This window comes from Passer domesticus, chromosome 18 (assembly GCF_036417665.1).
Source record: "Passer domesticus isolate bPasDom1 chromosome 18, bPasDom1.hap1, whole genome shotgun sequence".
In the NCBI taxonomy this organism is placed as follows: domain Eukaryota; kingdom Metazoa; phylum Chordata; class Aves; order Passeriformes; family Passeridae; genus Passer; species Passer domesticus.
In genome coordinates this window covers 9,286,861-9,313,682 of record NC_087491.1, presented here as the reverse complement: position 1 = coordinate 9,313,682, position 26,822 = coordinate 9,286,861, and the positions used below count along the sequence as shown (strand labels likewise).

The 26,822-nt window shown below is 43.0% G+C and overlaps 1 protein-coding gene across 8 annotated transcripts; it reads left to right on the top strand.

The window, feature by feature from the left end:
- Positions 1–251: 251 nt before the first annotated feature.
- On the top strand, positions 252–26,815 carry TSC1 (TSC complex subunit 1). Of its 8 annotated transcripts, none has more exons than XM_064393982.1 (23): positions 252–376; positions 7,474–7,536; positions 8,564–8,739; positions 9,583–9,686; positions 10,311–10,463; positions 12,069–12,213; positions 13,247–13,401; positions 13,695–13,768; positions 15,184–15,362; positions 15,806–15,915; positions 16,140–16,263; positions 16,629–16,744; positions 16,974–17,046; positions 18,355–18,453; positions 18,546–19,113; positions 19,339–19,382; positions 19,908–20,074; positions 20,936–21,118; positions 21,459–21,569; positions 22,044–22,166; positions 23,115–23,302; positions 23,409–23,570; positions 23,835–26,815. In XM_064393982.1, the coding sequence occupies exons 3-23, from the start codon at positions 8,634–8,636 to the stop codon at positions 24,313–24,315; spliced, it is 3,465 nt and encodes a 1,154-aa protein (XP_064250052.1). In that variant the 5' UTR covers positions 252–376; positions 7,474–7,536; positions 8,564–8,633; the 3' UTR covers positions 24,316–26,815. The 8 variants fall into 8 exon arrangements, with proteins under 8 accessions (XP_064250052.1, XP_064250058.1, XP_064250056.1 ...); XM_064393988.1 differs by lacking the exon at positions 252–376 and adding an exon at positions 427–518 and having other exon boundaries at positions 16,632–16,744; positions 23,838–26,815; XM_064393986.1 differs by lacking the exon at positions 252–376 and adding an exon at positions 427–518 and having other exon boundaries at positions 16,632–16,744.
- Positions 26,816–26,822: the final 7 nt, after the last annotated feature.

Here is a 26,822-nt window from a genome sequence, read left to right as displayed (position 1 = left end):
TCCGCACAGAACGGCGCTTCCCAGGCGCTGTTCTTTATTCCCTTTCAGCACATCCCCGCACTTTGCGGAGATCTCCAGGTAAAAACCGGGAAAAACAAAAAAAAACCCGAACCCCGCTCCGCCCGCCGCGTCCCCTCAGGGCCGGGCCTTGTTTACCGCCCGCGCGCGGCCCCGCCCCCCGCATCACGCGACCTCCGCCCGCCGCAGCGCTGACCCCGCCGAGATCCCTCCGCCGCGGGACTCCGCGGGGGCGCGGCGGCCTCGGGCTCGCCCCCCCGCTCACCCCCCGCGGAGGGAGCGTCCCGTGAGGCGGGGGCGGCGAGCGGAGCGGGGAGGGAGCGGGAGAGAAGCCGGGCAGCCAGCGGAGAGCGAGGCGGTGAGGCGGGACTAGGTTGTGCGGCGGAGGGATCCGAGGGGCGAAGCGCTGTGATGGGAGGGGGAGGCAGGGCCAAGATGGCGGCGCCCTGTGGGCCGGAGGAGCCCGGAGTGGTAAACAGCTGAGGGGAGGAGAGGGCGAGGTGAGTGCGCCGGGCCGCCCCCCGCCGCCACCGCCGCGGCGACACCGGGGACGGCCGCGGGGACGGAGAGGAGGAGGCAGAGCAGAGAGATGAGCGGCGAAGCAGGGAGAAAGGGCTGGGGGAGGAGGCGGCAGGAGAAAGGGAAGGGGTCGGGGGGATGGGGAAGGCGGGGGGGTGATGTTCCCCCTGCGCCCCCTTTCCTGCCTCCCTCTGTCCCCTTTCCTTCCTTCACGCAAACTTGCTCCGGGGTGCTGCCCCTCCCCCCCACCCCCCCTGCAGGGTCCCCCCACCAGCCAAAGCTCCCTTTTAATTCTGTGCTTTTTATCGAAAAAGGCTCAGCACCCCCATGGCAAAGGCTGAGTAGCGATTTCCAGGTTTCCCCTGCCTTGGTTACTTGCTGAGGAGGTTCCCTTGTCTGGGGTTGGGCTTTAAATAAAGCAGTTGTTAAAGTCTGTCCCCTCGGTGAGGAAGGCTTTTCTCATTTCCTTGCTCCTGGGTAGGTAATGTGAAGTCAGGATGTTGTTTACTTCTACAATAAAACATTTTGCTTCCTGTTATCACAAAGAACTTGGAAGGCTGCAGTTCTGAAGTTTTCACCCTTTGTTTGCTATGGATGCAGCCTCTGTCATTGTTTTATCAGTTTGGGCAGAGCTTCTCTCCTTGCTCTTCGGGGTTGGGTTTTTTTCATGAATCTCTTACGAGGCAGTGAGGGAAAGGAAGAACGTGCCTTAAAGGAATGTATGATTCAAACCCCCTGGAAATGACCCAGAAACCAGGATCAGGTTTGATGTGCAGAACTCTTTCCAGAGCTGCTGTTTGCAGAGAACCTTCCAGTGGGTGCTAATACAGGTTTTCATTCTTTGTGTGCTCTGATCCTGCAGTTTCCTGGCATTAACTTCTGGGGATAGTTGTTGGAAAAATGTCAGAATTGAAGCGCTGCTGAAGGGATCCCATTAGGTGAAAAAAATTCCTCTTCAATTTACGTGTATGAACAACCAGAAAGTAAATATCTGAAAACTCTGGAAGTTCTAATAATCAGTGCAAACCTTGGGAATCCATCTGCCTGCTGCTGCCTTTGCTGAGCAGCAGTCAGGTACTCTGCTTATCAGAAACAGCTGTGCCACACTGAAGTTTGAAATAAAATCAGGGGCTTAAAATCCTTTACTCAGTATAAAATCCTTTTTGCTTTTTTTTTTAATTTGTTCTGGTTTTTTAGGAGCCCAGTTCAGCCAGGGCTGCATTTGTGGGGAATTGCAGGGGCTTACACCATGAAGTACAGTCAGAATATCTAATGTGTCATGAGATAAGCTTTAATTAAAATGATTTTGTCTCTGGCTGTGTTTAATCCTGACACCTTAACTCTTTGTTACCTTTATGGTGACTAAAAAAGTGGCATTATTAATGGATTCCCATGAGAGATACACTGGCCAACTGCAGATGTTTTGGTGTTTGGACAAATATTTGTCTTCAGTAACTATTTGTCGTTTAAAATGAATGCTGGCTCTATTTGCAGCTGGGCTGCTGGGATGTTGACTTGTCCTGATTCCTGAAATTCTTCCAACTGCCAGGCACCACCTTGTCAGCCCTGACAGGAGCTGGGGCTGTGATTCAGCCTCTGTGCAAACCGAGTGGCCTGGAACACAAGCGTGGTGCAAACACACACAAATGCATCTTTGGAAAAGATAATTTTCATTTATTAGGAAGAAATCCTTCCCTGGGAGGGTGGGCAGGCCCTGGCACAGGGTGCCCAGAGCAGCTGGGGCTGCCCCTGGATCCCTGGCAGTGCCCAGGGCCAGGCTGGATGGGGCTGGGAGCTGGAATAATGCAATGGATGGATGAGCTTTAAGGTCCTTTCCAACCCAAACCATTCTGGGATTCTTCAATAATAAGCAAATAAAATAATCCAAGCACTTTGCAGTGGTGGAAGCAGGGGAGGGCACCAGATTTTGTGGCAAGTTGCAGACAGGTGTGTATTTTAAGGATGGCACAGCTTAGTGTCTGGTGTTACGTGTTCATGTAGTTTAATAAACATAATGAGGACAAGTAATGACGTTTCCTTTCTTAGCATAAGCATTTCTTTGAGCAGCACATTAAGATCCAGAGTGAAGTTCTTGCAGTGGTGAATTGCTGTCACTTTCCTGGGCATTATTCCTGTTTTGTTTTTACTTTACAGTTACACATCATTTGTTGTTGCTCTGTGTAATGCTGGCTTTAATTCTTGGAGCAGTTAAAATGCCTTGATGAGTACATTAGATAGGTTGCAGTGGTTTCAAGGTTTACTGAATTGCTGCCTAACTCTGTGAATGTTTTAAAAGGATCCTCTTGGGATCAAAAAAAAAAATGCTGCAGAGATTTAGGAGTCTCAGTCCTTGTGTTAGTGCCAAGTTTAGAGCTCTCTGATCACCTGTTTGTAGTTAAAAAGATTCCATAGTTGGGCTGACTTTCTGTGTGTAGTGTTAATTAAATTGTTCTAGAAAGCCAGGGCTTGTTCTTATTTATTTATTTGCTATTAATACATGCAGTTGTGTGTGAGGAATTGCAATAATTCCCTGACTCCCTTTCGTGGCTGCCTGGTTATCCTGGCTTCTGCCAGAGGGTGAAGTGACAGCCCTTCCATGTTTGGGCTTTTTATGACATGGATTGTTTTTAAACAGTTTTCCCTCTGACAGAAATGTGATGAGTAGCAATTAGCAATAGTGTATTAGCACAGCCCAAAGAATCTTAAATATTGCTGAATATCATTTTCTCTCTTTGTTTGGGCTTGCTGGTTTTGGGGTTTTTTTGTGATATTCCTGTTCCCATGTCAGTTAAACACCTGTAACAAAGTACAAGAGAATGTGTATAATATCAAGTTATAATTATAAATAATGATCTAATTCAGTTATGGAATCTTGTATTAGATCTTAATATAACCAGGAAAATATTTACTGTTAGAAGCAGCCAGACACCTTCATTCTTTAAAGATGAATAAATAAATTAAATTGATTGTATTGCCAGCTGTAGTGATCAGTTTGAAATGAGGTTTAGAGTGTTTAATTATTTCTGGGTGTTTAAAAAGGGAATTATCAGCTGCCTGCTTTCCTATGCCACCAGTGGTTTTTGTCCCTGCTGGAACTTTTCATTCATTGCTTATGTTCACTTGTGTAATGGCAATGTTCATTTTAACTGTGAGGGAAATGTGAGATTGGGCATGGTTAGGAAGCATGAAATGGGCTTCAGTTTTTTGTGTGGTGAAAGGGAGGGGGTTAGGCTTAATCCTTTCATGACCAACATTTGAGATGGGAGTGAAAAGGGCTGCTGTGTTGTCAATCTGAATTTTTCTTTGAGCACAATTGCTGTAAAATCCTGTCCTCGTTCGTGGCTTTTGCCAAAGCAGTACCTGGGGACGTGACCTGAGCCCACCTGCCACAGAAATCTGATGGAAAAGTGTAAATCTGGAGCTGCTGCTCCTGTGGTGTTGAAATCCCCTTTCCTCTTGGGGCAGAGGGGGCAATAACCAGGTACTGACACACCCTCAATTTAACTGCTGCTTAATGAGCAGAGCTAAAATGCTGCTGCTGATCCCCCTCCCCCAGGAGAGGTGCTCCTGCTGTCTGAATTTGGGTGTTGTCACGGCAAAGGCTGAGGGTGTGTTTGTGGTGTGTCCCCCTCCTCCCCAGCCCTGCGAGCAGCATAACTGGCACTACCAGCTGCTTTTTCATTTGCCTTGGGATAAAAATACACTGAACAGAAGAACATCTTCTCTTGACAGAAATACTTAGAGAAGTCGTAATCTGTGGGAATACTCTGCTGTCTCTTTCTCTGTTTAGCCTTTTCCAATTAATATTTCTACAGTCTCTCCCTTTGTCTGGAGTTTGTAGCTTAAACTGTTTTGTGTTGTTAAATTAGCTACTGAAAAAAAATAAATTTAGACTCGGTTCTTGTCTTCTCCTTTTCCTTCTGTAAGATGGCTCCAAAGCTGTATTGATACTTTAATACTTTTTACCAAGTAGATCTTAAAGAAGGCTCTTGAATATAAGAAATGCTGTGGGTGTGATATTTTCCAGCGAGATTAAAATGCTGCATTTTAAAAGGTATTTAAACAGACTTTTTTCTATGCTTTACTAACCAAGTACTTTGGATCTTTTGTATAAAACTAGTTTTAAAAGTTAGTGAGGAGTCAGTGACTCAAATCACATGGAAAACTTACTTCTTTAATCCTTTTAGTTGCAAGAATGGCTGCAGGGATGTGGAAATTCTTCTGATGAGGGAATGATTGCAATATGTGGGGATGGAAGCATTATTAGAGAGGCTCATCTTGTAACTGTGTATTTGAGCAGAAAGCCTGGCTGGTGATGTGATGCTGTAAAGGTGTCAGGGATGTCCTGTCCACAGCACAAGTATCAATTCCAGATACAAAATACCCTGACAGTCGGTGGCTGTTCCACAAGGTGATGGCAGCCCCTTAACCCGGGCTGTGCTTATTACAAGATTTGAAAATCACATCACAAACTGCTGGTGGGACTGTGATAAATCACACCAACACCACGGAGCTGAGCTCCCAGGGCACAGCCTTGTCTGACTAAAAGCCTCTTGCCTGTGAACTACTTACTCAGCTGCCTTTGCCTGAAAAAGGTGTGACATGATTGAAGGCTATTGCTGGAATTTCCTGCCTTGTTCGTTTGTGTTGGGCACGGATTTGGAGCATCTCAGTCTTACTTAGAGTTTAAAATGACAAATGCCTTTACCTTGAGAAAGCTGTGATTTGCTTTTTTAAAGTTGTGGCCATTTGTGTACAGTGGGGTGACAGCATTGACTGGTTTGGTGTAACTTCAGATAAACTTGCACCTCATGAGGTACCTGTGTGTAACATTGCCCCATTTTCAGATGTGCTTTGAAATACTTTCATTCATAGTTTGAATACTTTAGGCATGGAGACTGCTCTACTTTAAAGAACTCCAATGCACGATATAAAAGTTGAAATAATGGATTATTAGATTTATTGGCACAAGGTCACTCCAGCCATCTGTTTTAGTCAGGGAGCTTGGGAAATGATCTGTTACCTGTGTGGGTTATCAGTGCTGAGCTCGCCTTATCACCTCACCCTTATCTGATGGCAGGGTTTGTGAGTGGCAGCACAATGGCACAAAGTTTGAAATCCTCCTACCTGCTCAGCATTTAACCAGGGTTTACCCCATCTCTGTGCAGAGGTTTGTTGAGCTTGACTTCCAGAGCCCATCCAAAGTGTGGTTTATGATTTCACCAGGCTGCAGGTTTTCCTTTGGCAATATCAGAATCAGTGAAACTGCTGTTGAGATTTTTTTACTGGTGTGGCAAAGATCTCCTCCAAAACAATGGTATTGCTGAAGAACAATAAGAAAAGAATCACTCTTTTCAGTGGTAGGGGATGGGAATCAAAGAGAGGAGAGTTGACAAGGTTTTTATGGGGTAAAAAAGCAGACGTGTGTTTCTGCTGCTTTAATTCTTAAAACAGGTTTTGCTTGCAGTTGCTCTGGGGGTGTGGCCATGCATCTCTTTTGTTAACAATACTTTAAAGAACTGATTCATATTGCTTAGGAGGCTGGTGAATCTGCTGCTTGACCACAGCTGAGGCTGTGTCCTGATAGAAATGGAGGCCCAGCAAGGCCTGTTTGGAAGGTGTGTTCTCAGAAATGAAGGAACACATTCCTTGGGGGGAGCTGCTTCCCCATACAATGTTGCAAATGCATTCATTGAATCAATTCAATATTAAAATGATTACTAGAAATGGAAAAATCAGTTGATTCCTCAAAATGACTAACAGAGTGGAGGGCCGACTTCTTAGGTTGCATGGATGTGTGGCTTTAAACTTTTTGAAAGGATGGTGTCACTCTGAGCATTGTTTGTCTTCTGAACAGCAAGCGCTTTGAGGAAGGAGTGGAAGCTTTGGAGTCTGCACAATGTAGGGGAAAAAAACCAACAAAAAACCCCAAACCAAAATCCTAAACCACAACAAATGCCAGTTCTGATTTTGTGAAAAGCATAGAACCATTCTGCTTTCAGTACAAAGCAACTTCCCTCACCCCAAGTCTCTATTCTATTATTATCCAAGTCTTGCTCACACTACCAGCCAGTTTGAAGTCTGCAGGTTTAGCATTTTGCCAGCTACACTGGAAAGGAAATAACATTTAAATCTAAACACTTCAGTGATCAGACTCTGCTGGCTGCTTGTACATGACCTGGAGTTTCATTTGGACTATTCAGTTGTGATCATGGAAAAGTGAGGGTGAGGTTTTATGTTCTTGCAGTGGTGATTACTGCAATGCTCCAGCCAGCTTGTTGCTACTGAAATGCCAGTTGGGAGTGTGGTGCCATATTATCACCTTTGAATTTGCAATCAGTGCCAGGTTGAGTAAGCTGATGTCTGGTGGCACTAAGAAAAGTGACCTTGGGCAGTTCTGCAACTGCAGGGTGATATGTTGCAAATGACAAAGTTTAACTCCTGCTGTCCAATGACTTTGTTAAACAGAAATATTCAACAAAGTTATATGTATATAGGTAATTACAGCATTATTATTTAAAACAGAGCAGTGGTCTGTGGTCCTTGGCTAATGCCTAAAAATGTTTTGGATAGAATTTACAGGCTTAAATTAATTACTGTATGTTCAGAATAGAGAAGAATCCTTTCTGTGTAAGATTCTACCTGCCATAAATGAAACTTTAGCAGCTTTTGAAGGGTCACAGTACAAAACCATGGTCTTGTGAAAACCATCTAGTTTGAGGTAATTGCACAGCTTAATCTGTGGACAGCTCTGGAAAGGGCAACTGCAGCACCATTTGGTGCTTTTCAGACTGAGGGCTGACTTCTCATGCAGGGGGTGCTCAACTCTTCTGTTCTGTGTAAAAAACTTAGGGATGCTCTGAACATATACCTGGTGTGATAAGGAAGACATAAATTGTGCCTTTTCTTAACCTCTTTCTGGTTTTTCTTTATTAGTGATCATGAAAGGTGTGTGGCTGACAGCATTGCAGACAGAAGCTCAGCTCATCCACAGAACAGGTGCTGTAAACACAAGTGCAGCAGAAAAATAATTTTGTGTGTAAACTTGGTATGTGTCAGTCTTGCCTTCCATGGGGGAAGTGAAAAATGTATTCTAGCTTGGAGTGGGAGGGAAGAAGAAACCCTTGCTGATAATATGAGGTGTGATCTAAAGCCAGATTTGTTCTTCATCTGGGAAAGGTTTGGTGTAGGATTCTTCTGGATGAAATAAAAACTATTCATTTGGTGGTAGGTAGGTCAGTGTGACACCTGAACCCCTCTGGTGCTGCTGCATGGGAAGAAGCCATTTTAAAAGCCTGACATGGCTTAGATTTGCTCCTAGCACTGTGCAGCTGACCAGTTGTTATCTGCACCCTGTTGCATTTAATACTTTTGCAGTTTTTGCACTGCAGAGTTTGTGGTCACAAATCACACCAGAGAAGTCAGAGTGTGTTGTGCTGCTCAGGCTGCCCAGCAGCAGCAGCCCTGCTTGAGTTTCCCAACAGCTGCAGCCTGGCCACGTTGCAAAGTCTTAAAGCCCAAATCTTTCAGAGTGCAACAATGCAGAGCCCAGGGCAGTGAATTCCTGACCTGGTCACAGGAGTGGAGAAGGATCTGGAGGTGTGTATTTTCTCCAGATTTTAGTCTTATGTAGAGAACTGGAAAGGTGGTTTGAAGAAGAGTTGCTGTAAGAACTCAGGAATGAAGGGATTCCAGGCAGCTTTTTACATTTTATTAAAAACTTTAGCTTCAGTTTACTGACCTGGAGAACAAATTAAAAAAAAAAAAATTATAAGAAAATGCTCAGACAATGTAGATACTGAGGTCTTCTGCAAAACAGATTAATGTCTTTGTGAAAAACACGAAGAAAACCCTGCTCATGACTCATTGGCTTTTTGGAAATTCTTACAGCTTTTATTGCAGGTGTGGAAACCCTCACAATCCTCTCAGTGTTAAATGGGCACTTATGTGGAAAAGGAATAGGAGAGATGAGAGATTTTGTATGGAAAGGGAAAAGCTCACTCATGTGCTGTCTCTTCTCTCCTAGTCTGGTAGAAAGACACCAATGAAGAACTTCCTGAAGTTTTAACCTCCACATTCATGTCAGTACGTGCATCATGGCACAGCAAGGAAATGTTGGTGAGCTCCTCTCAATGCTGGATTCTCCAATTCTGGGTGTCCTGGAAGATATAACAGCTGCATTCAAAGATAATCTCATTTGTGGTATGTATCCTTTTGTGTAGTTTTGGGAAGGGTTTTGCTTTCACATCAATAAAGGTAGAATAATGTGGGATTTTTTTTTTTGCTGTCAAATACTGTCTTTACAAATGGAGCTTAAAAGAAACTCTTGATATTTGGGTTTGAAATTGCTTTAAGGATTGAGGCTTCTCTTCAGTCCATTTTGCTTAATGGAAGGTCTGTTACATAATTGTTAAAACACTATTACAAAATGACTGGCTTTTCCTGAGGCAGAGCCTCAAGTGTGAGCTGATAAAACTTTCTTTGTCAAGTGTATCTAGAAGGAATTAAGTGTCACCCACATGATGGGAACGAGTGGGATTTTGTTAATAAAAAAATAACAAAAAATCCTACTCCCAAACAAAACAACAGACTGAGACTTTGTGAAAAGTCATTGCTGCTGTTGAGGCATCACTTGTGCTGACAGAGCCTTTTCAGAGCATGAGAGCACTGCCAGTGTCCTTGTCCCTGAACTTGCTCTCCTTTGTCTGCTGAAGGGAAAGAACATCAGGTCACTCCTGAACACTTCACTGGGTAAAGCACCCTTGCAGCTCAGCTACCTGTGGGATTTTATGGTTAGACAGGAATTGTTGGTTGTTAAAAACCTGCTTCCTTTCCCTGAGCTGAATGCAGTCACTTGAATTGTTTGGAACCAGAAAATGTAGTTGAGAGGTCTCATTTTCCCAAAGGTCTCCTAAGCACCAAGCTTTATGTTAGAAATTGTGTAATAGTTGCTTAAAAGTTCTGCAATGTCCTTGTAGCAAATACTTCATTTTTAGTGTACTGAGAATGTTTTTGGGTTTTTCCTTGCTGTCCCCAAACTGACAGACCGTGGGCCTATGCTTGTCAACAACCTGGTGGACTATTACTTGGAAACCAATTCTCAGCAGGCACTGCATATTCTGTCCACTCTGCAAGAGCCTCATGACAAGGTAAAAAACAATCTTGTTATGGCAGATTTTAGCCTGGTCTTGAAGCAGCCTTTAAATAGCATCCATTAAAACTCTAGGGGTTCCACTCTGGTGTAGAATTACCTTGCTGTAGAGATGTAGTATCTCTGTAGTAAGAGTAGTTTAAGCTTTAAAAAAAAAACTTCAGAGGTCTCTGTTCCTTACAGAGTTGCTTAAACTGACCCAATTAAGCAAAGAACCTCTAAAGGAAAGGGTTTGGAGGATTAATGTTGTCTCTTTGCATTGCTCCTGCTGCAGGATGTGTTAGCCTAAAACAAATTGGGTATTTTGAGAGCAAGTAAGGATTTTAAATAGATTGGAAGTGGCACTACAAATTGGCTGCTGCCCAGATGATTTTTTTTTTATTATTTACTTATAAACATTTCAAAGTGCAGTGACTGCTTCTGGCCTGTATAGTTTGCATTTGTCTACCAGTAGGCTCAGAGTTATTGCAGGGTTCTGTTTCCTCTGGGATCTTGTATATTTGTAAAATGCCCATAGTTTCCATATTGACAAACTGCTGAATGTAGACTGGTGAAAAAGGGTATAGAGCAGTTCAATATAAATACTATTCTTTTTTTACCACTCTGCAAAATCCTTTGTCAGCATCTACTGGACAAAATTAATGATTATATGGGCAAAGCTGCTACTCGTTTACCCACCCTCTCTCTGCTGGGACACGTGATAAGACGACAACCATCTTGGAAACACAAACTTTCTCAAGCACCTCTCCTGCTTTCATTACTTAAATGTCTCAAGGTAAGAACTGTCAGGGCTGTCTATAAAACACCTGGAGTAAACTTGCATACAGATGCAAGGCATTTGATTCCTGTTTTGATGTCATTTAGCTAAGCCTCAGTGCTATTAATATCAGCTGAATACTCTGTGCTGGTGCTGTTATTGCTGACAATCTTGTTTCTGAAAGCCACTGTCACTGTGAGTTAGGAATGTTTATTAAAACTTCTCCAAAATAAGTTAAAGACAAGAAGGCCCTTGGTGAAGTTGATGGGTATCTTGAATATGAACCTAATGAGAAATACAGTAACTTCCCACTGGTGCAATTTGAATTTGTGTGTCCTCTGCTTGCAGTGTAGATGGGCTCAGATGAAATTACCTTGGAATTAGCAGACTTCCCCTTCTTAGCTACTGACATGCTGGATTACGAGGAGGTAGCTGTTCCCCCAAGCTTTGTGGTTTTTTTCCCTCATCTGCAGATTGATGAGGTGTAATACTGTACAGCACTGTACCAGTGAATAAGGAATGAAAAGTGCTTTGAGACCTAGAATGCATTGTCAGTAATGGAATTTATTATGATAGTGAAGACTCCACATTAGTCATGAAGTCACATTTAAATGCACGATGCAGTCAAGTGCCAGCACTCTTCAAAACAAAACCACCACAAATTTGTAGCTGCCAAAGGAGCAGCTCCAGCTGCTGTTACTGGAACTCCTGATGTTCCTGACAGGATCTGTTGCCCTTTGCAGTGTGACTGAGGGAGGAATGAAGTGTGTCAGAAAGCTGCTGGGAGTAGGACAGAGGTGTGGAAGTTCTGGGGCTGTGGACAGAGGGTAGGGATGGACAGGAAATGTGCTCTGATAGGTTTTGTGTGACTGAGGGAGAGTAGAGGCTGTAGACACACAGAGGAGGATGAATCCCTAAAAACTGACTGTCCCTTCAGCCTGAGTGGCTCCTGGGAGACACCCAGTGCTGACAAAGCAGAGGAGCTACCAAAGAAAATGTGCATTAAACTGAGGAAGAAAGGAAAGAGTTTGAACATTTTCTGTGTCCTTTCCTAAAATCTGATTCTCTCTTCCTGTTTCATCCAGCCAAAGGTTTGTACTGCCACATCCCTTTCTTGTGGAACAAACCAAGGTGTTCTGGTCATTGCTGGAATTACTGCTGGGGGAAATTTCCAGCAGCCAGGTTTAGTAGAAAAGCTTTTGACCCCTGTGTTGGTAACTGGCCAACACCCTTGAACACCCTGATCAGATCTGCAGTTTCTGAGCCTCTGAGTGCTGTGTGTGTTTAGCTGTGGGAAGGAAGGAAGGTGGCACATAAGATGCTTCACATACCAGTAATTGTTTTTACTCAGCTGTGGAACTGTGGTGATGTTCCCTTTTTAACTAAGCCAAGTGTTTCTACAGAAAAGCAGCAGAGTAGGAGCAAGAATCCCAAATCTATTTTTTCTTCAAGTTGTTTATGAAAAACTCAGTAATCTTGGATCATTAAATTCTGGTAGGTTTCAGAGGGACTGTTTCAATAGAGAACTTTTTCCATGATGATGATGATTCAATGTTCACTTCATCCTTGGAAAAAATGAAGTTCAACACATTTAACTAATGCAGGTTTTTTCCCTTCTTGCAGACTGACACAGATGTAGTAGTACTCACCACAGGTGTCCTAGTGCTAATAACCATGTTGCCAATGATCCCTCAGTCTGGCAAACAGTACCTTCATGATTTCTTTGGTATCTTTGGGCGTCTCTCAGCCTGGTGCTTGCAGAATCCAGGTGAGATTTCTACTTTGTTGCATGCAGTTGTGGTCTGCAGTATCCTTGTGACTGGTGTGCAGTTGGTGAGCACATTCTTTTGTGAGACTCATAGTGGTCTGAGATGATTTAAACACAGAAAATGATGTGTTAAGCCCACAAGCTGTTCTGTTCTTTGAGAGCATGGGGGAGTTCTTTGCTCAGAATTTAGAAGTCTCTTAGAATCTTCCATGTGATGCTGCTACTGCATGAAATTTCACTGAACCAAAGTACTGCCCTGATGACAGTGAAAGGCAGAGATTGATCTTAATGGAGAGAGAAGGGAAAATGCTAATGTTTCAGGCAGATTTTGAGGAATTTGATATTCCCAGATATAAATGGGGGAGGGGGGTGAGGAAAAAAGCAACATATATGAGTTTAATTTAATGTGCAACTATCAGTAGTGATGAAGGTTGATAAAACTGGTTTTCTCAGAGCCCTGGCTTTGCTGAATTTGTTGTAAGGGGTCTGATGTCTAGCAGCAGCAGGATCTGTGAGTGAGGCTCACGGCTGAATGAACAAATGCTGTGTTAAGCACATAGAACTGCTTTAGAGAGCCATTCTGCATTGCAAGTAGGATTGCAACTTCAGAGGTGAATACTAAGATTTGTCTGCTGTGATTGCTTTTGGTGGCTACAAGCTTTTAGGTTTTACCTTTTAAAGTGAAACAAACCTTAGTTTCCTTTTTTAATCATTCAGTCAGTCTTACTCTGGCTCACTGTGTAGAGGAGTTTCAGGTTTTAACTAACTTGAATAAAAACAAAGCTGTGCTTTGAGAGTGACAGCACACTGGTTGGAATTAGTGGTCCTTATCTTAATTTCTGGGTTTGCTGTGAGCTGATGACTAAGTGTTGCTTGTTTTCTGAGAAGACTTCACAGTTTCTATAGGGACTATTTGTACCTCAGAAGACTTGTTCCAGTTAACATTTCAAATTTAAAAGTGCTTTGTTTGCTTTCTTAGAACTTTCATTCTTTTCTCCAATGTAATGAAAAAGATTCTAACTACTTTTTCCAGGTCATGTGGCAGAGATTTATCTTGTCCATCTTCATGCCAGCGTTTATTCTCTCTTTCATCGTCTTTATGGAATGTATCCTTGCAATTTTGTCTCCTTTCTGCGCTCTCACTACAGTATGAAGGAAAACCTGGAGACCTTTGAAGAAGTAGTCAAGGTAAAATGCTGCTCATCTGTGTATTATCTGAGGCAAGGAATTTATAGCTGTATATTCCAATTTAATACAATTAATTTGGTAATTCACCTGAGGACTGTTCAACAAAACAGTATAAAAATGATCAATTTGATTGAAAGCTCAGTTGGGATCAACTCTTGAAGCTGTGGTGATGTGTATTATCTGTTAAATGTGACTTCCTGAACTATTAGACCAGTAGTTTCTCATCAGCTTTGTGTGGTTTAGTGCAGCCCAAAGGTGCTGCACTGATAACAAGTCCTTCTTCTTCCTCACAGCCAATGATGGAACATGTGCGAATTCATCCAGAGTTAGTGACTGGATCCAAGGACCATGAACTGGACCCACGAAGGTATTATATGTTCTCTCTGCTATTAGGAAAGGCTCAAATCGAGCAGCTTTCTGTGGGGTTATTTCAGAAGGTTGCAGCAAAACCTTTTCTGTCAGCATTAGTTTGTGTGGGGGTGTTTTGCCACCCAGATTTGTAGGTGCACCAGGTAAACATGTAGACTTTCCTCATCCCAGCTTTCAGCTGGATGAATAAGCAGAAACTGTTGTGAAAGGTCATTAACAACAATGTTTGGATTCTAAATTCATTTTGTGTCTGGGATGGCATCTGTCTTCTACTTTACTTTATCTTATTTTATGACTTAATGATCAAACATCCTCATAAAGATTTAAAACAGTTTTCCTATGAGTAAAGTGAAACTGCCAGAGATGCTTCATTGGCTGAAGGTTTGGGTCATATTCCTTGGGTTTCTTGAAGTATTTGATGGGATTTAAGTGTTCAAAATGGCTTCAGTGTGTCTTGTTTTGGTACCTAGATATTGGTTCATTTAACAGATCAGTTCTTTTAACAGGTATGTGTTAACATTATCAGCTGTATTAGTTTTCTTTAGCAATAGGCTCATTTGCCTGCAGCAGCACCACTTGCTGCTTTTCTCTTGTCTCCACAGGCCCAGCCACTGAAGAGGAGAATTTGACTCTTGTTGCTGCACAGTAGTGCTCTTGCCCTGCTTTTCAGAGCCACTAGGAAATCACTCCTAACTGGGAACCCATTGAATGTCACAATTTTGCAGGGGGGAGGGTGGCACCACTCAGGAGCACAATTGGCACAAACCTTCCAGTGGAAACCTTCTCTTTTGGTATCTTGGACAGAGAGTATTTTACTTTCCAAAGCAACCCAGCCTTTCATAGACAGCCTTCTGGGCTTTCTCTTCTTTACAGTGAACTTCCATCCCCGGAAATATTGGGCAGATCTAATCTGGCTGTTTAATTTAGTGAGAAGTAGTTCTCAGGATAAAGGAGGTAGTAATAATAAAAAACATTTCCCAAACTTGGGAGGAAAACCACAGATCTGAAACTGGCATTTCAGACAGTGTTTGCTTAAATAATACAGATTCCCTCACTGCTGGCATGTCTAAATTTTGACTACCAACATCTGAGTGTAGTTGAGCTGATTTCTACAGCTGCTGAAGCTCAGGATCAACCAAGTCTTCGTATGCTGTTCCTCCTTTCCAGAGTGCTCCATGGCAGACCTTTATGGATCTCTGTGTCAAAGCTGTTTGTCTCCTCTTTGAGACCCCCTCTCACAAGTCATCTGGTTGCAATTTCTGTCTGGTGCCTTGTTCCAGTTTGGCTGGGAGCATGCAAAGCTGCCTGGAACAAATGAGCCATCCTACAAGCCAATTCCTCCTATCTCCAGGAACTCTTGTTTTTAACAATAATTGACTAACTTACTCTTTTGGATCCAAAAACTGTCTGCAGGTGGAAAAGGCTAGAAACTCATGATGTTGTGATAGAATGTGCCAAAATCTCCCTGGACCCTGCAGAAGCCTCCTATGAAGATGGTTATTACTCTGTGTCTCGGAAACTCTGCACAAGCTCAAAACATCATCAAACTGACCCCAGTGCCAGCTCTTACATTGACACACAGAGCAGCTATGGTAAGACCTGCCTGATGGCTAATCAATACCCAGTTGCTGGAGAAGAACTGGCAATAGAGCAAAAAAAAAACCCATCTCACTAATTTATCCCACTTGAAGTCCGATTTTTACACACCAGAAAATAAACTATCATTAAAAAAATAAATACATAGATATATTTTCTATGTGCAGACATACAGTATGTTCTCAACCTTATCTCTTCATCCCCTGTCCTCCCTACCTCAAAACAACAACAAAAAAAAAAGGAGAAAGCTGTAGTATAATGTATTCAACAGATATTTTCTTGAGCTGGAACAAAAGTCTCTAGCTACAATTGTGTATATTGAATGGATTTGAAATGCTTTGATTGAAAGCCTTTAAGTCCTAGCCAGAAGAATAATGGATTTGTATTTGATGTGTTGAATGCTTTGGAATTTTGATTTTCTCTTTTATTTAACTTCCAGGGACTTCTACCCCATACTCCACTCCTCGGTTAACACTATCACAAATGCCAGGGCAGCTACCTCAGATTCTGAGCCCACAGTCCACGAGGCTGTCAACTGAGCCACAGCAGGTAAAGCAGAAGATGAAGCCCAGCAAGTTTTCATTCTTTGCACTTTCATAGTTTCTTGTGCCAGTCTTAAAAATCCATGGTTTTGAGCTGTGCTGTGAATTCTTCAGAAGTTGGTGTTTGTTTCACATTTAATTGAATTTCCTGAGTTGAACTGTGTACAGACCTGGAAGCAGGTGCTTCACATGTTCCTTTTGTGAGCTGTGCTGTGTTTCACTCTGTGCCAGGTCACCATCTGGAGCCCCTCTGCAGTGTGTGGTATGACCACGCCACCGACGTCCCCCGGCATTGTCCCATCAGAGTCATCCCAGTCTGCATCACAGCCCTACAGCAAAGCTTTTGGCACATCTGGTACGTGCTGCATTTTGGAATTAGGCCTCCGAGGTTTGTTTTACTGGAAATTCTGGCTGTAAATTTTACTGGCAGTTTTTAAGTGGGAATGCCACATCGTGCCAGTTGATAGGGATGAGTGATTACTCCTAAGAGCTGAGTACCTCACCTGGAGCAGTGCTGATGCAAACTGAGAGGAAATTTGTGAATTCAGTGCCAAAATCTGAAACAACTTTTGGGAAACTGCACTTTTGTGTTGATGAACAGTTGAAAGAGATTTAAGAAATAAATGCTATGAGGTGTTTAAATGTACAATTCTTCACATACAATGTTCAGCTGAAAGGAGGAAGGGGCAGCCTGCTGAGAGAACTTGTGCTCCTTTTCAGCAGGGGGGAAAGGAACACCTTTGGGAACACCAGCCACATCTCCTCCTCCACCCTGCACTTCAGATGACTTTGTGCATGTTTCACTCCCTTCAGCTGCTGCCACACCTCCTAAAAAGGTATTACAAAATTCTTCTGCTGAACTAATCTGGTTTTTTTTTCATTGACTTTTCTTAATGCAGTGACCTTAACTGAGAAAGAAAAATCAGAGTAGGTGGTTTATAAAAAAATTTTGCACTTCACTGCAAAAACTCTTCTAAATGTAGACAACTATTGCCACTTCCAGCTGCACAGTTGCCAGTGAAATCTAAGGCAGTTAATGAGTTCTGGGTTTATTTTGTTTTCCAGGAGGACAAACCAGATTCTGGGAGGCCTTTACTGCACCGACAGCAAAATGTCATAAACAGCGATAAATCATTGGGTAAACTCCATTTTCCTCTCCCCATTACTACAGCCAATTGTGAACAACTCCAGTTTTTATTGACACTTGTTCCAATTCCCAAACACTTTTCCACGGGTTCTTTTTTCCCCTGAGTTCTTTGTAGTTCCAGGATCCTGCCTTAAACTGTGATTCAACTTAAAACCTTCTTGTGATGCTTCTGATTTCAGTTTAACCATTCATGTTCAGAAATAGCTTGAGATTTTTTTACCTTGCTCTCCTGCATATTTAAAAATGCAAATATAAACTGAAGGCTGAAAAGGGATATTTATTTTTATAAGAGCTGATTTTTTTGAGGATTATTATTAGAAGCAGCAAGTTGTATATTAAATTTTGCTAGATCAACTTACTGTCACATGTCTGGATCAAACTGTAAGGCTGCACATAAGGATAGATATGATGCTCCCACTTAAAGGCCTCTGGAAAAACTTTGTTTTCTATCTACAATTATATTCCTGTTCTTGAACCTATTTTAAAGTCTCCTGGAATACTGAAATCAGTAGGTTGAGTAAGTCAACTTTTAATAGGTAAATGTAGATTCCATTTTCTGTCATCTACCTCTGTGACAGGTGTAGAAAGGGATTTTGGAACTGTATTTGAGACTTCTGTGCTGTGAATCTTAACCATCTTCAAAGTGGAGATGATGGTGAAATCTAAAGCTGGTTTTCTGTGGTGTAGTTGTGTAGTACCACTGGAATCTGAATATTTTGAATTCCAAGTTATGAACAGGCAAAGTTTTTCACTGAGTTCCTGATCTGTGACTGAGCTGAGCATGAGATTTCTATCCTGCAGTGTGTATCCCACAGCTGCTGTCTCAGTTTTGATCAGTAGCCACATACTGGCAAGTTTGTATTACATCAGATTGTTAAACTTCCTTTTTTGAGGCAGGTGTTGTGTCCTTGTGGAGCCAGTTCAAAAGCTAAAGGGGAGGTTAATGCTAATGTGGAAGTAAAGCAGTCACAGTGCACAGGAGCCACCTTATTTTATTTATTTAATGGGTTAAATTGCAAACAGCACATCCTTCCTCCCACATGTTGTGCAATAGCAGATGTTGAGTTTACAAAATTACAGTTTGGGATCAGGTCTGACCTGTGACTGATCTCTGAGCTGTTTTCCACGTGGAGTGGAACAGTCAGATACCTTCCTCCTCTGAGGAGGCATCTGAAGGAGGGACAAGCTTTTATTCTGAGGACCTTACAGCAGTAAGACTTGTGTTTTGTGCTATGCTAAGCCTGGAGAAAACAGCACCTGTAAAATTAACTTTTTTTTTTTTCTTTTTTTATTTTTCAGACATACCCAGTAGTAAAAGTTCAGTAACCTTAAGTGATCTTCCAGAGTTTTTAGGTGGGTTGTCGTTTGAAGATAGCGCTGAGAAGGACAGAGAGGAAGGTAATGTCTGCCCTCCTTACCTACATCTTAGCTAAGGAAATGCTTGTCCTGTTGAAATACCAGATGCATCATGGTGCTCCCCCTCTCCTCAGATGCAATATCTAAAGAGATCTCCGAGATCACGACCGATGCTGAACACATGGTGCCTAGAGGAGGATTTGACTCCCCGTTTTACCGCACAAACGAAAGTCTGTCAGGCTCTCAGAAGAAGACCCACTCAGCAGCCTCCAGTGTTCAGGGACACAGTCAGACCTCTGAGCCTTTAACATCTCTGGACAAGCCTGGGCCTGAGGGTGCACGGGAAACACCCAAACAAACGTTTACTCCCATAGACAAGCCCTGTGGAGGCCCTGGGGAGAGCCCTGCTGGGAGCAGGGAAGGAACCTCTGGGGAGCCGAGCATTCTCACTCCCAGCCCCTGTAAAGTACCAGCACAAAGGAGAGTGGTGTTTGGGAGTGGGCAGCCTCCCCTCTATGAGCACCTCTTTGAGGTTGCATTACCAAAGACTGCCTACCTCTTTGTTGGCAAGAAGACTGAGGAGCTGCTAAAGAAAACCAAGGGAGCCCAGGATGAAGACTGCATGTCCTCAACTTCTCCCGTGGAAGTGCTGGACAGGCTGATTCAGCAAGGAGCAGATGCACACACTAAGGAGCTGAACAAGTAGGTGACTGAAAATCTTACTTTGCAGACTTTATTGTTACTTTTTTTTTTGTGCTGGCTTAATTTTAAGTTGTGCCAAAAAAGCAGCTGCACAGTTCCTCCCTAATCTTTTTATACCCACTGACCTTAATTGTACTTTTACCAGGCTATAAGCTCTTTTGAGGTGAACATTCCATTTTTTTTTAACTTAAACTTACCTGTTAATGCTGCATTTTCTTTTTTCAGATTGTCTCTGCCAAGCAAATCTGCTGACTGGACTCACTTTGGAGGTGAGAAAATTTCTCATGTTTTGGCAATCTGTTCCTCTATTATTAGATTTGCTTAAACAATGACCTGCATACTTTTTGCTTGTGGGTTTTTAACTAATGCTGCAGAAAAATTATGCCCTCCACTAAGTGGAGGGTTTATCTGCATAGCAAATAGCTGTGTTCCAGAGAGATGAGCTGCTTTTTTCATCTTGGAAAAGTGCAAAATTCTCGACGCTTCTGCTTTTGACCATTTCAGCGTGGCTAAGCTTCACTGTGCTGCTGGTCATCTGACAGATCCTTGCATCTTCTCACTGCTCATTCAATCTAAAACTGATGGTTTTTCTTGCTTATTTATGTGTCCATGTCTTAGTTGTGTGCTCTGAGGCTTCTGTGGTGATGGTGGCTTGGCTTATTTTTCTTAATCAAAGGAGCAATCCATTTGAGGCATATACCCATTGCTTTGGGAGAAATGTTTATGATTTTTGTGTTGAAGATAAAATAAAGCAGAGAACGCAGCTCAGTAACCTCTCCTGTGTCCCACTGCAGGTTCTCCCCCCTCGGATGAGATTCACACCCTGAGGAACCAGCTGCTTCTGCTGCACAACCAGCTGCTGTACGAGCGCTTCAAGAGGCAGCAGCACGCGCTGCGCAACCGCCGGCTCCTGCGCAAAGTCATCAAAGCCACGGCCCTGGAGGAGCACAATGCTGCCATGGTGAGCTGGGAAGCTGACTGAGACACACTGGTGCTGCTAAAAGTGTTAATTGGCCTGGCTGGTGTCCGTTGGTACCACTCAATTAACAAAGAAGCCTCATTTGTCGCTTTATTGAAGTCGGTGTTTGTGGAGTGACTCGTGCATGAGTTCTGTGTGCTGTGGTTATTAATGCCAGGAGTTTGGAGTTGGCTGCAGGCATCTGAATCCTTCCTGCTTGACCCCTGCCAGCACTTGCCTTTGGGTAATGGTAAAGGCTTCCCTGTTAGTGGAGTGGCTGTTCAATGCCTGGCTAAACACCTTACTGCATATTTGATGAAGTATTGTCCTTTTGCTCAGATGAGGACTAACAACAAAAGCTTTGGAAACTCAAGTGTTGTTTTCCAGAGGTGTTCACTGTGATAGAATTTGAAGATATAAGTACACTGAAAGATGTCTCAGTACAAATTTAGGTGTGTTTCATAATATATAGCTAATTCCATCAACAGTTTCACCTCCTGATAATTAACTACAGGAGCCAAAAATAAACTTCCAAGTAGGTTTTGAAAGATGAACTGTTGCTTCAGCAGTGAGGCCCAAGTTCCTGTTGAAAGCATGAGAGGCAGTAGAAAAATAGGCTATTGCTCATTCATGTTTTGAATGTGACTGAGTTTTCAGCCTGTCCACCCTTATCACCATTTCATCTCCTTTTCAGCCAAAACCAAGCCAAGCCCCAACAGCCTTGAGAACATGCTCTGTATAAAATGTGTGTGTGGAAAAGTGTTTTCCTGCATGCTGGTAATGACAGCTTTGCTTGGCTGAGCATAGATGTCCTAGCTGCTAAGCAGGTGTCTTGTCTGATGAATCATGTGGGATTCTTAACAGAAAGATCAGCTGAAACTGCAGGAAAAGGAGATCCAGGCCTTGAAACTGAGTCTGCAGAAAGAACAGGCAAGGTACCACCAGTTTCAGGAGGAACATGATAATATTGTGGCTCAGCTTCACAGCCAGATCCGACAGCTGCAGCACGACCGGGAGGAATTCTACAACCAGAGCCAGGAATTGCAGGTATGAAGCAGCAACAAATTTGTTGTCTACTTATTGGTTTTAAAAATAACTTTCTTCATAAAGAGGCATGAAATACCTGAGAGAAAACTGCACATTTTTATTAGAGAGATTGTCCTGATTCAGAATAAGACAGTGCATAATTGAAAGTGCCTAACTTAATATCATCCTGTTTTGTCCTGTCTTCAGCTTGGAAATAGGAAAAGGCAGGTTCTTAGCTGGTTTAGAGGGGTCAGTATAACTTGATTTCCACTGCTGAGGGTTTACAGACTCCCAGCTCTGTGCCTTTGCTGTCCTTAGTGAAGTTCCAGAACCCTGAGTCATTTTTTTGTCCCTTGAACAGACCAAGCTGGAAGACTGCAGGAACATGATAGCAGATCTGAGGTTAGAGTTAAAGAAGGCAAACAACAAGGTGTGTCACACTGAATTGCTGCTTAGCCAAGTTTCTCAAAAGGTAAGAGGGTCCCTTTGTGTCTTTGTGATTATTTTTATGTGGTAGTTTCCATTAGGTGCTTTTTCTTTCTTGAACTGAAAGAAGCCTGTGCTGAGCTCCAGAGTCTGATACTAACTGCACAAAAACAACACACAAAAATGTATTTTGGTGAAGAAACTCTAAACTCAGTTAAAGAGCTTCTGAAACTTCTTATTTTGGCTTTTTCCACAGCAGGGATTTGCAGATTGAGCATTATGAATTTATATTAAAACTGCTTAATCTTGACAACTGATACTGTTTATATCATAAGTTGAATGGAAATGAAAAGTTCTTTATGAAAACAATTTATTTAACACTTAATTACCTATGAAGCATTGGATTTTAGCCTTTGTTTCCCTTCTTCATAAAAATACTCTGTGAACACAGTGCCTGTCAGCTGTGACTCTCCTGAACTGTTCATCCCAATGTTGGACTCTGTTCCATTTCCCTTCCCAGCTTTCCAACAGTGAATCAGTGCAACAGCAGATGGAGTTCTTGAACAGGCAGCTGCTGGTTCTTGGGGAGGTCAATGAGCTGTACCTGGAGCAGCTGCAGCACAAGCACACAGACACTACAAAGGTACCAGTGCAGAGGACTTTCGGGGAGACTTCCCTTGAGGTCATCATCCAGCAGTTCCCAGCCCTGAGTTCAGAAGGAAAGGCTTTGTTACTTAACAGACTCTTTGTTCTGAAATTGATTTTCAGGGATTTGATTGTATGTTTGATCTTCTGTTCAGATGTTTTGTGCCCTGTGGGTTTGAGGAATATCTTCAGTGCCCCTTCTGAAAGTTAAGAAAGGGTTGTTGAGGTACACTTGGGGCCTGTTTTAGCCAACTGATGTAAATTCTTAACAATTTCTTTTCCAAAAGTCAAGACTTTACTCTGCTCAGATGTAACTGACAGCAGATTGTTGGTAAAATAATGCAGGATAGTAGTGCCAGAATTTGTGGAAAGATCTTAACAAGGATTTTACGGGTTTTTGTGAGGTGTTACTTCAAAATGAGCATCTCAGCCTTCCCACTCAGTCATTTTCCTATTAAAAGTTAACAGTAACTTCACTGTGGTTCATATGGTTTTACTTCCTGACTTCAAAGAAACCTTTTTCTAATTAGAAGCAAGTAAATTACACAACAATATAACTGTTCCTGCGTGAGAGCACGTAATTAAAGAAGGTGAATAATACACTGAAAAGAAATCTTCTACTGGTATTTAATGAAGGTCGTGTTGGAAAATGGATTTAAAATAGAGTTTGTCTACTCTAATCCAGTGCAGAACTGGCAAGAGTGCTTTGATGAAAAGAGGTTTTCATAAGGAACATTAATGTGCTAATAAATTCCAGTGATGTGTAGTTATTTTAATAGTGTACATCCTCAGCAGGGCTGGTTTTCTATATCTGCTTTTAGAAATGCTGCTTTTATTCTGGCTTGCTTTAAAATGTGCCTATTTATAACATCAGAAACATGTCTAAACACCAATAAAAATAACACAGGATCAAATTAGACTTTACCATTGTGTTGTTTGCTTCGAGGAGGTTGAAATGTTGCACGCTGCTTTTCGGAAAGAACTGGAGAAAGCCAAGTTGTGTGTTCAGCAGCAAAGCCAAAGGCTCGATGCTTCCCAGAAAAGGATAGCTGAACTGGAATCTCAGCTTGCAAAAAAGGACCACCTCTTCCTGGAGCAAAAGAAATACCTGGAAGATGTTAAAATTCAAGCAAGGTAGGGGTTTCCTGTGTAACATTTTAGCTGTGCTTTGACAGATGCACTCTCACAGCTGAGGCAGAATCTGGAGATTTTGGACATTGTGGTTTCTCTCTTTGCTCAGGGGTCAGCTGCAGGCAGTAGAAAGCAGGTACAAGGCTCAGAAAAAAATCACCCAGGCATTTGAGCTGGAGATTTTGGATCTGTTTGGGCGGCTGGAGAAGAGCAGTCTACTGAAAAAACTTGAAGATGATAAAACAGAAGCAGCTGAAGCAGCAGAAGAAAGGTGAGGGTGGTGGTGTGAAATCTGCAGGAGCCATGGGGGATTATTGTCAGTTTTGGACTTAAAAACAGTGGATGTGCAAAGCTGAGTGTGTGACACATCTGGTTACCCCCTGTCTCTCCCAGAGTGTGAAAGGAAACCTGTTGAAGTACATAGCCAGAGGCAGAAAGGGAAAGTAACCAAAGTAATCTGCCCTGGCCAGCATTTCCCTCTCCACTGTTTAATTACTGTAATTTCTCTGACACTGTGTCCTCTCTCTTCCCCAAGCAGGCTGGATTGTGGTAATGAAGATACAGCAGGACACAGTGAAGAAACACTTGGTAGAAATGGAGAGACCAAACCTCCCAGCACCCGAGGCAGCAGTAGCAGTAAGGGGGGCAGCAGCAGCGAGCTCTCCACCCCAGAAAAACCCCAGAACCAGAGGCTGAGCAGTCGCTGGGACACATCTGTGTTGCTGGAGCCCTCCACTGCTGTCCCACTGACTGTAGGTTCACTCCCCAGCTCCAAGAGCTTCCTTGGAATGAAGGCACGAGAATTATTTCGCAACAAGAGTGAGAGCCAGTGTGATGAGGAGGGGGTCAGCATCAACAGGCTGTCTGATGCCCTAAAGACTGAACTATGTAAAGATCCAAGCATGGAGTCCAAGGCCCCTCCAAGCCCTGAAAACCTCTCGCCTAAGCTCCAGGAAAGCAGTGTTGGACAGCTTCATATCATGGACTACAATGAAACTCATCATGACCACAGTTAAAGAGGAAGATAGTCAATCAGTGTTATTTTCATATTCTTGGCATAGAACAGGAGGCGTGAGTGCAAGTTTAACTAAAAGCTTTTATGTTTCTTTGGTCTGAGCAGTGGCTCATGCAGCGGAGCAGGATCGATGGCCAGGAACGGAAGGAGGCTGCTGAATGAATGCAAAGTGGATTTTTGGGTCTGGAATTGAAAATGCCCAGCCTAACTCTTGCTTCTTTCTCAAATTCAGTCCTTAGCAGCGTGTACTAATTTGAAGGGACAACTGTTAGCATTTGCAAGTATTTTTTTCCCTTTCTCCCTGCCCCCAGTTGAGTGGCTGCGTTTATGAACTTGAGTGCAATATGAGGCCAAATTAACATTTGTGAGTTTACTCTGAATGCTTTGTATTTCTTTGCAAGCTTCCCATTTAGAGCAGTTGGTTGTGCTGCCTGTCCAGGTGACTTTGGTTCCTTTCATCCTGGAAAGAAGCAGCACTAGGATTTTCCAGTGCATTCTCTATTTTTGCCTGTCCACTGTCCCACATCCCTCAGAGCCCAGCCTTCATTAAGTTGGAGTCTGATTCAATACCCAAATGTTTAAAGAACATTATACCTCTGCAAAATGATTCATTCACCCTAATTCATGATCATTGTTTATATTGTCCTTAACATTTCCTGGGAAGTTACATTTGAACAGACAAAAAGGAACTGGAGCTTGTAATGCAGAAGAGACCGTAAATGCTGAAGACTTGTTAAAGCACCAGCTTCAGATCTTCATGGTGTTTGAAGTGTTTGCCTGATTGACCTCACACTGGTTTGTATGGGAGAGCAGTTGGGGTGGGAGAAGAGGGAAGAGGAAGCTTTACTCAAGCAGGGAGAGGATGCAGAACATGGAGGTAGAATTCCAAGCTTATGAAGATCTGCAGAGGAGAATTTGCTTTTCTAATCAGGGAAATGTGCTGCCTCACCCTTCTTCATTTGTTCTTTGTTTGAACAAGACCACCATGTTTTGAGTCCAAGAAATTGGCTTCATTCTTCCTGGCAATACCTTTTCAGACTTGCCTTGGAGAGCATGGTTTCCTTTGAGTGCCCTCCTACTCAGATTGCAGCACATTTTTGAGTTCAGCAGTGTCAATTTGGCTCTAGGTCTCTCCCCTTCACCCTCATCCTCCTTCCTTAGATGACAGGGCTGAGGAGGAATCCTGCTCACACTGAAATCAGAATCCTGGCGTGAAGCCTTTTGGTGTTAATTATGTTTTAAGTCAATTATGAGCCTTCTGTGAAGGAGGATTGTGGGATCAGGGCTTGTCAGTGGTCAGACTCAATCTCCTTCGAACAGGGCCTGCTGTTAGGAAGGCAGTGCTTGTTTTAAATGTCCCCCGTGGCTGGGTCCAGCTGTACTCAGATGGTTCAGGCTTCACACTTCCCCTGCATCACTCGTGGCCTCTTCTCCTAAACATTCTGTGGGTGGCAGCTGCTGTTTAAGAACCACCTCACACAGAAATCAAGTCCAAGCACACTTGCATTTGTAGTCCAAATCCCTTCTTAGCCCAGGAGGCAGCGAGGCTGTCAGAGCAGCTCAGCTCCCTGCTGCCAGGCCTCGTGCTCCCCTTCCCGCCTCCTCCGTAACTCCAAGGTCTGAACACATTTCTGCCTGTCTTAAATTATTCTCCGTGTCCTTTCAGTTGGTCAGTCTGAACTCTGAGAGTAGAGGTGAACTTCAGTGGTTGTGTCAAAGCTGACTCTGCATGGAGTAGAGAGTAGAGAGTTGGTTGTAAGTGGCAGCCTGGTTTTGTCTTTAGGCTTTCTCAGACGTAGTGGTAGCAAACGTGGTAGCGTGTTTAGGATTTGGAGCTTTCCTGCCCCTCTCCCACTGGATCCCAGCCTGGGCAGTGAACGGTTTGCACACAAAGGGCCTGATGGGCCAGCTCAGCTGGGAATGCTGGAGGAGCTCCTTCCCATCCTGCTCTGCCCAGCCCGGGTCTGGCGTTCCCAGGAGAGGCAGGTTTTGTGTCAGTCACAAAAATGCCCTGGCAGCAACGCAAGCTCTTTGGTAAGGTGGCTTTTTTTCTTCTTTTAAACAGGATTTTAGTACCAGGATAGTAATGGAAACCACTTTAGGTTTGTTTATGGACCACAAAGATTATGGAGGAACAAATTTTGCAATTTTCTTTCCTAAGTCTAAAAATCATGGATCTGCTGTATGTAGTTAACTTGCAGTTTGTTTGAAGGGGTCCCATCAGTGAAGTGGAAACAGATTTTTTTAACTGACTGCTTTTAGTTAAATCTAAAATTGCTGTCTTTGTCAAGTTAATCTGTTCCCTGCCTCGCTCTTTGTAAGCATGTTAAACAATCCACATTAAATGCCATAAATATGAAATACGAGGAAATGGTACAATCGTAAGCTAAAGAGAACTTAAACCAAAAGGAGGTTTTGCTGTCCTTATTAGAATGTTCTAAAATGTCAAGGCAGTTGCTTGTGTTTAACTGTGAACAAATAAAATGTATTGTTTTGCACTACTCTGTG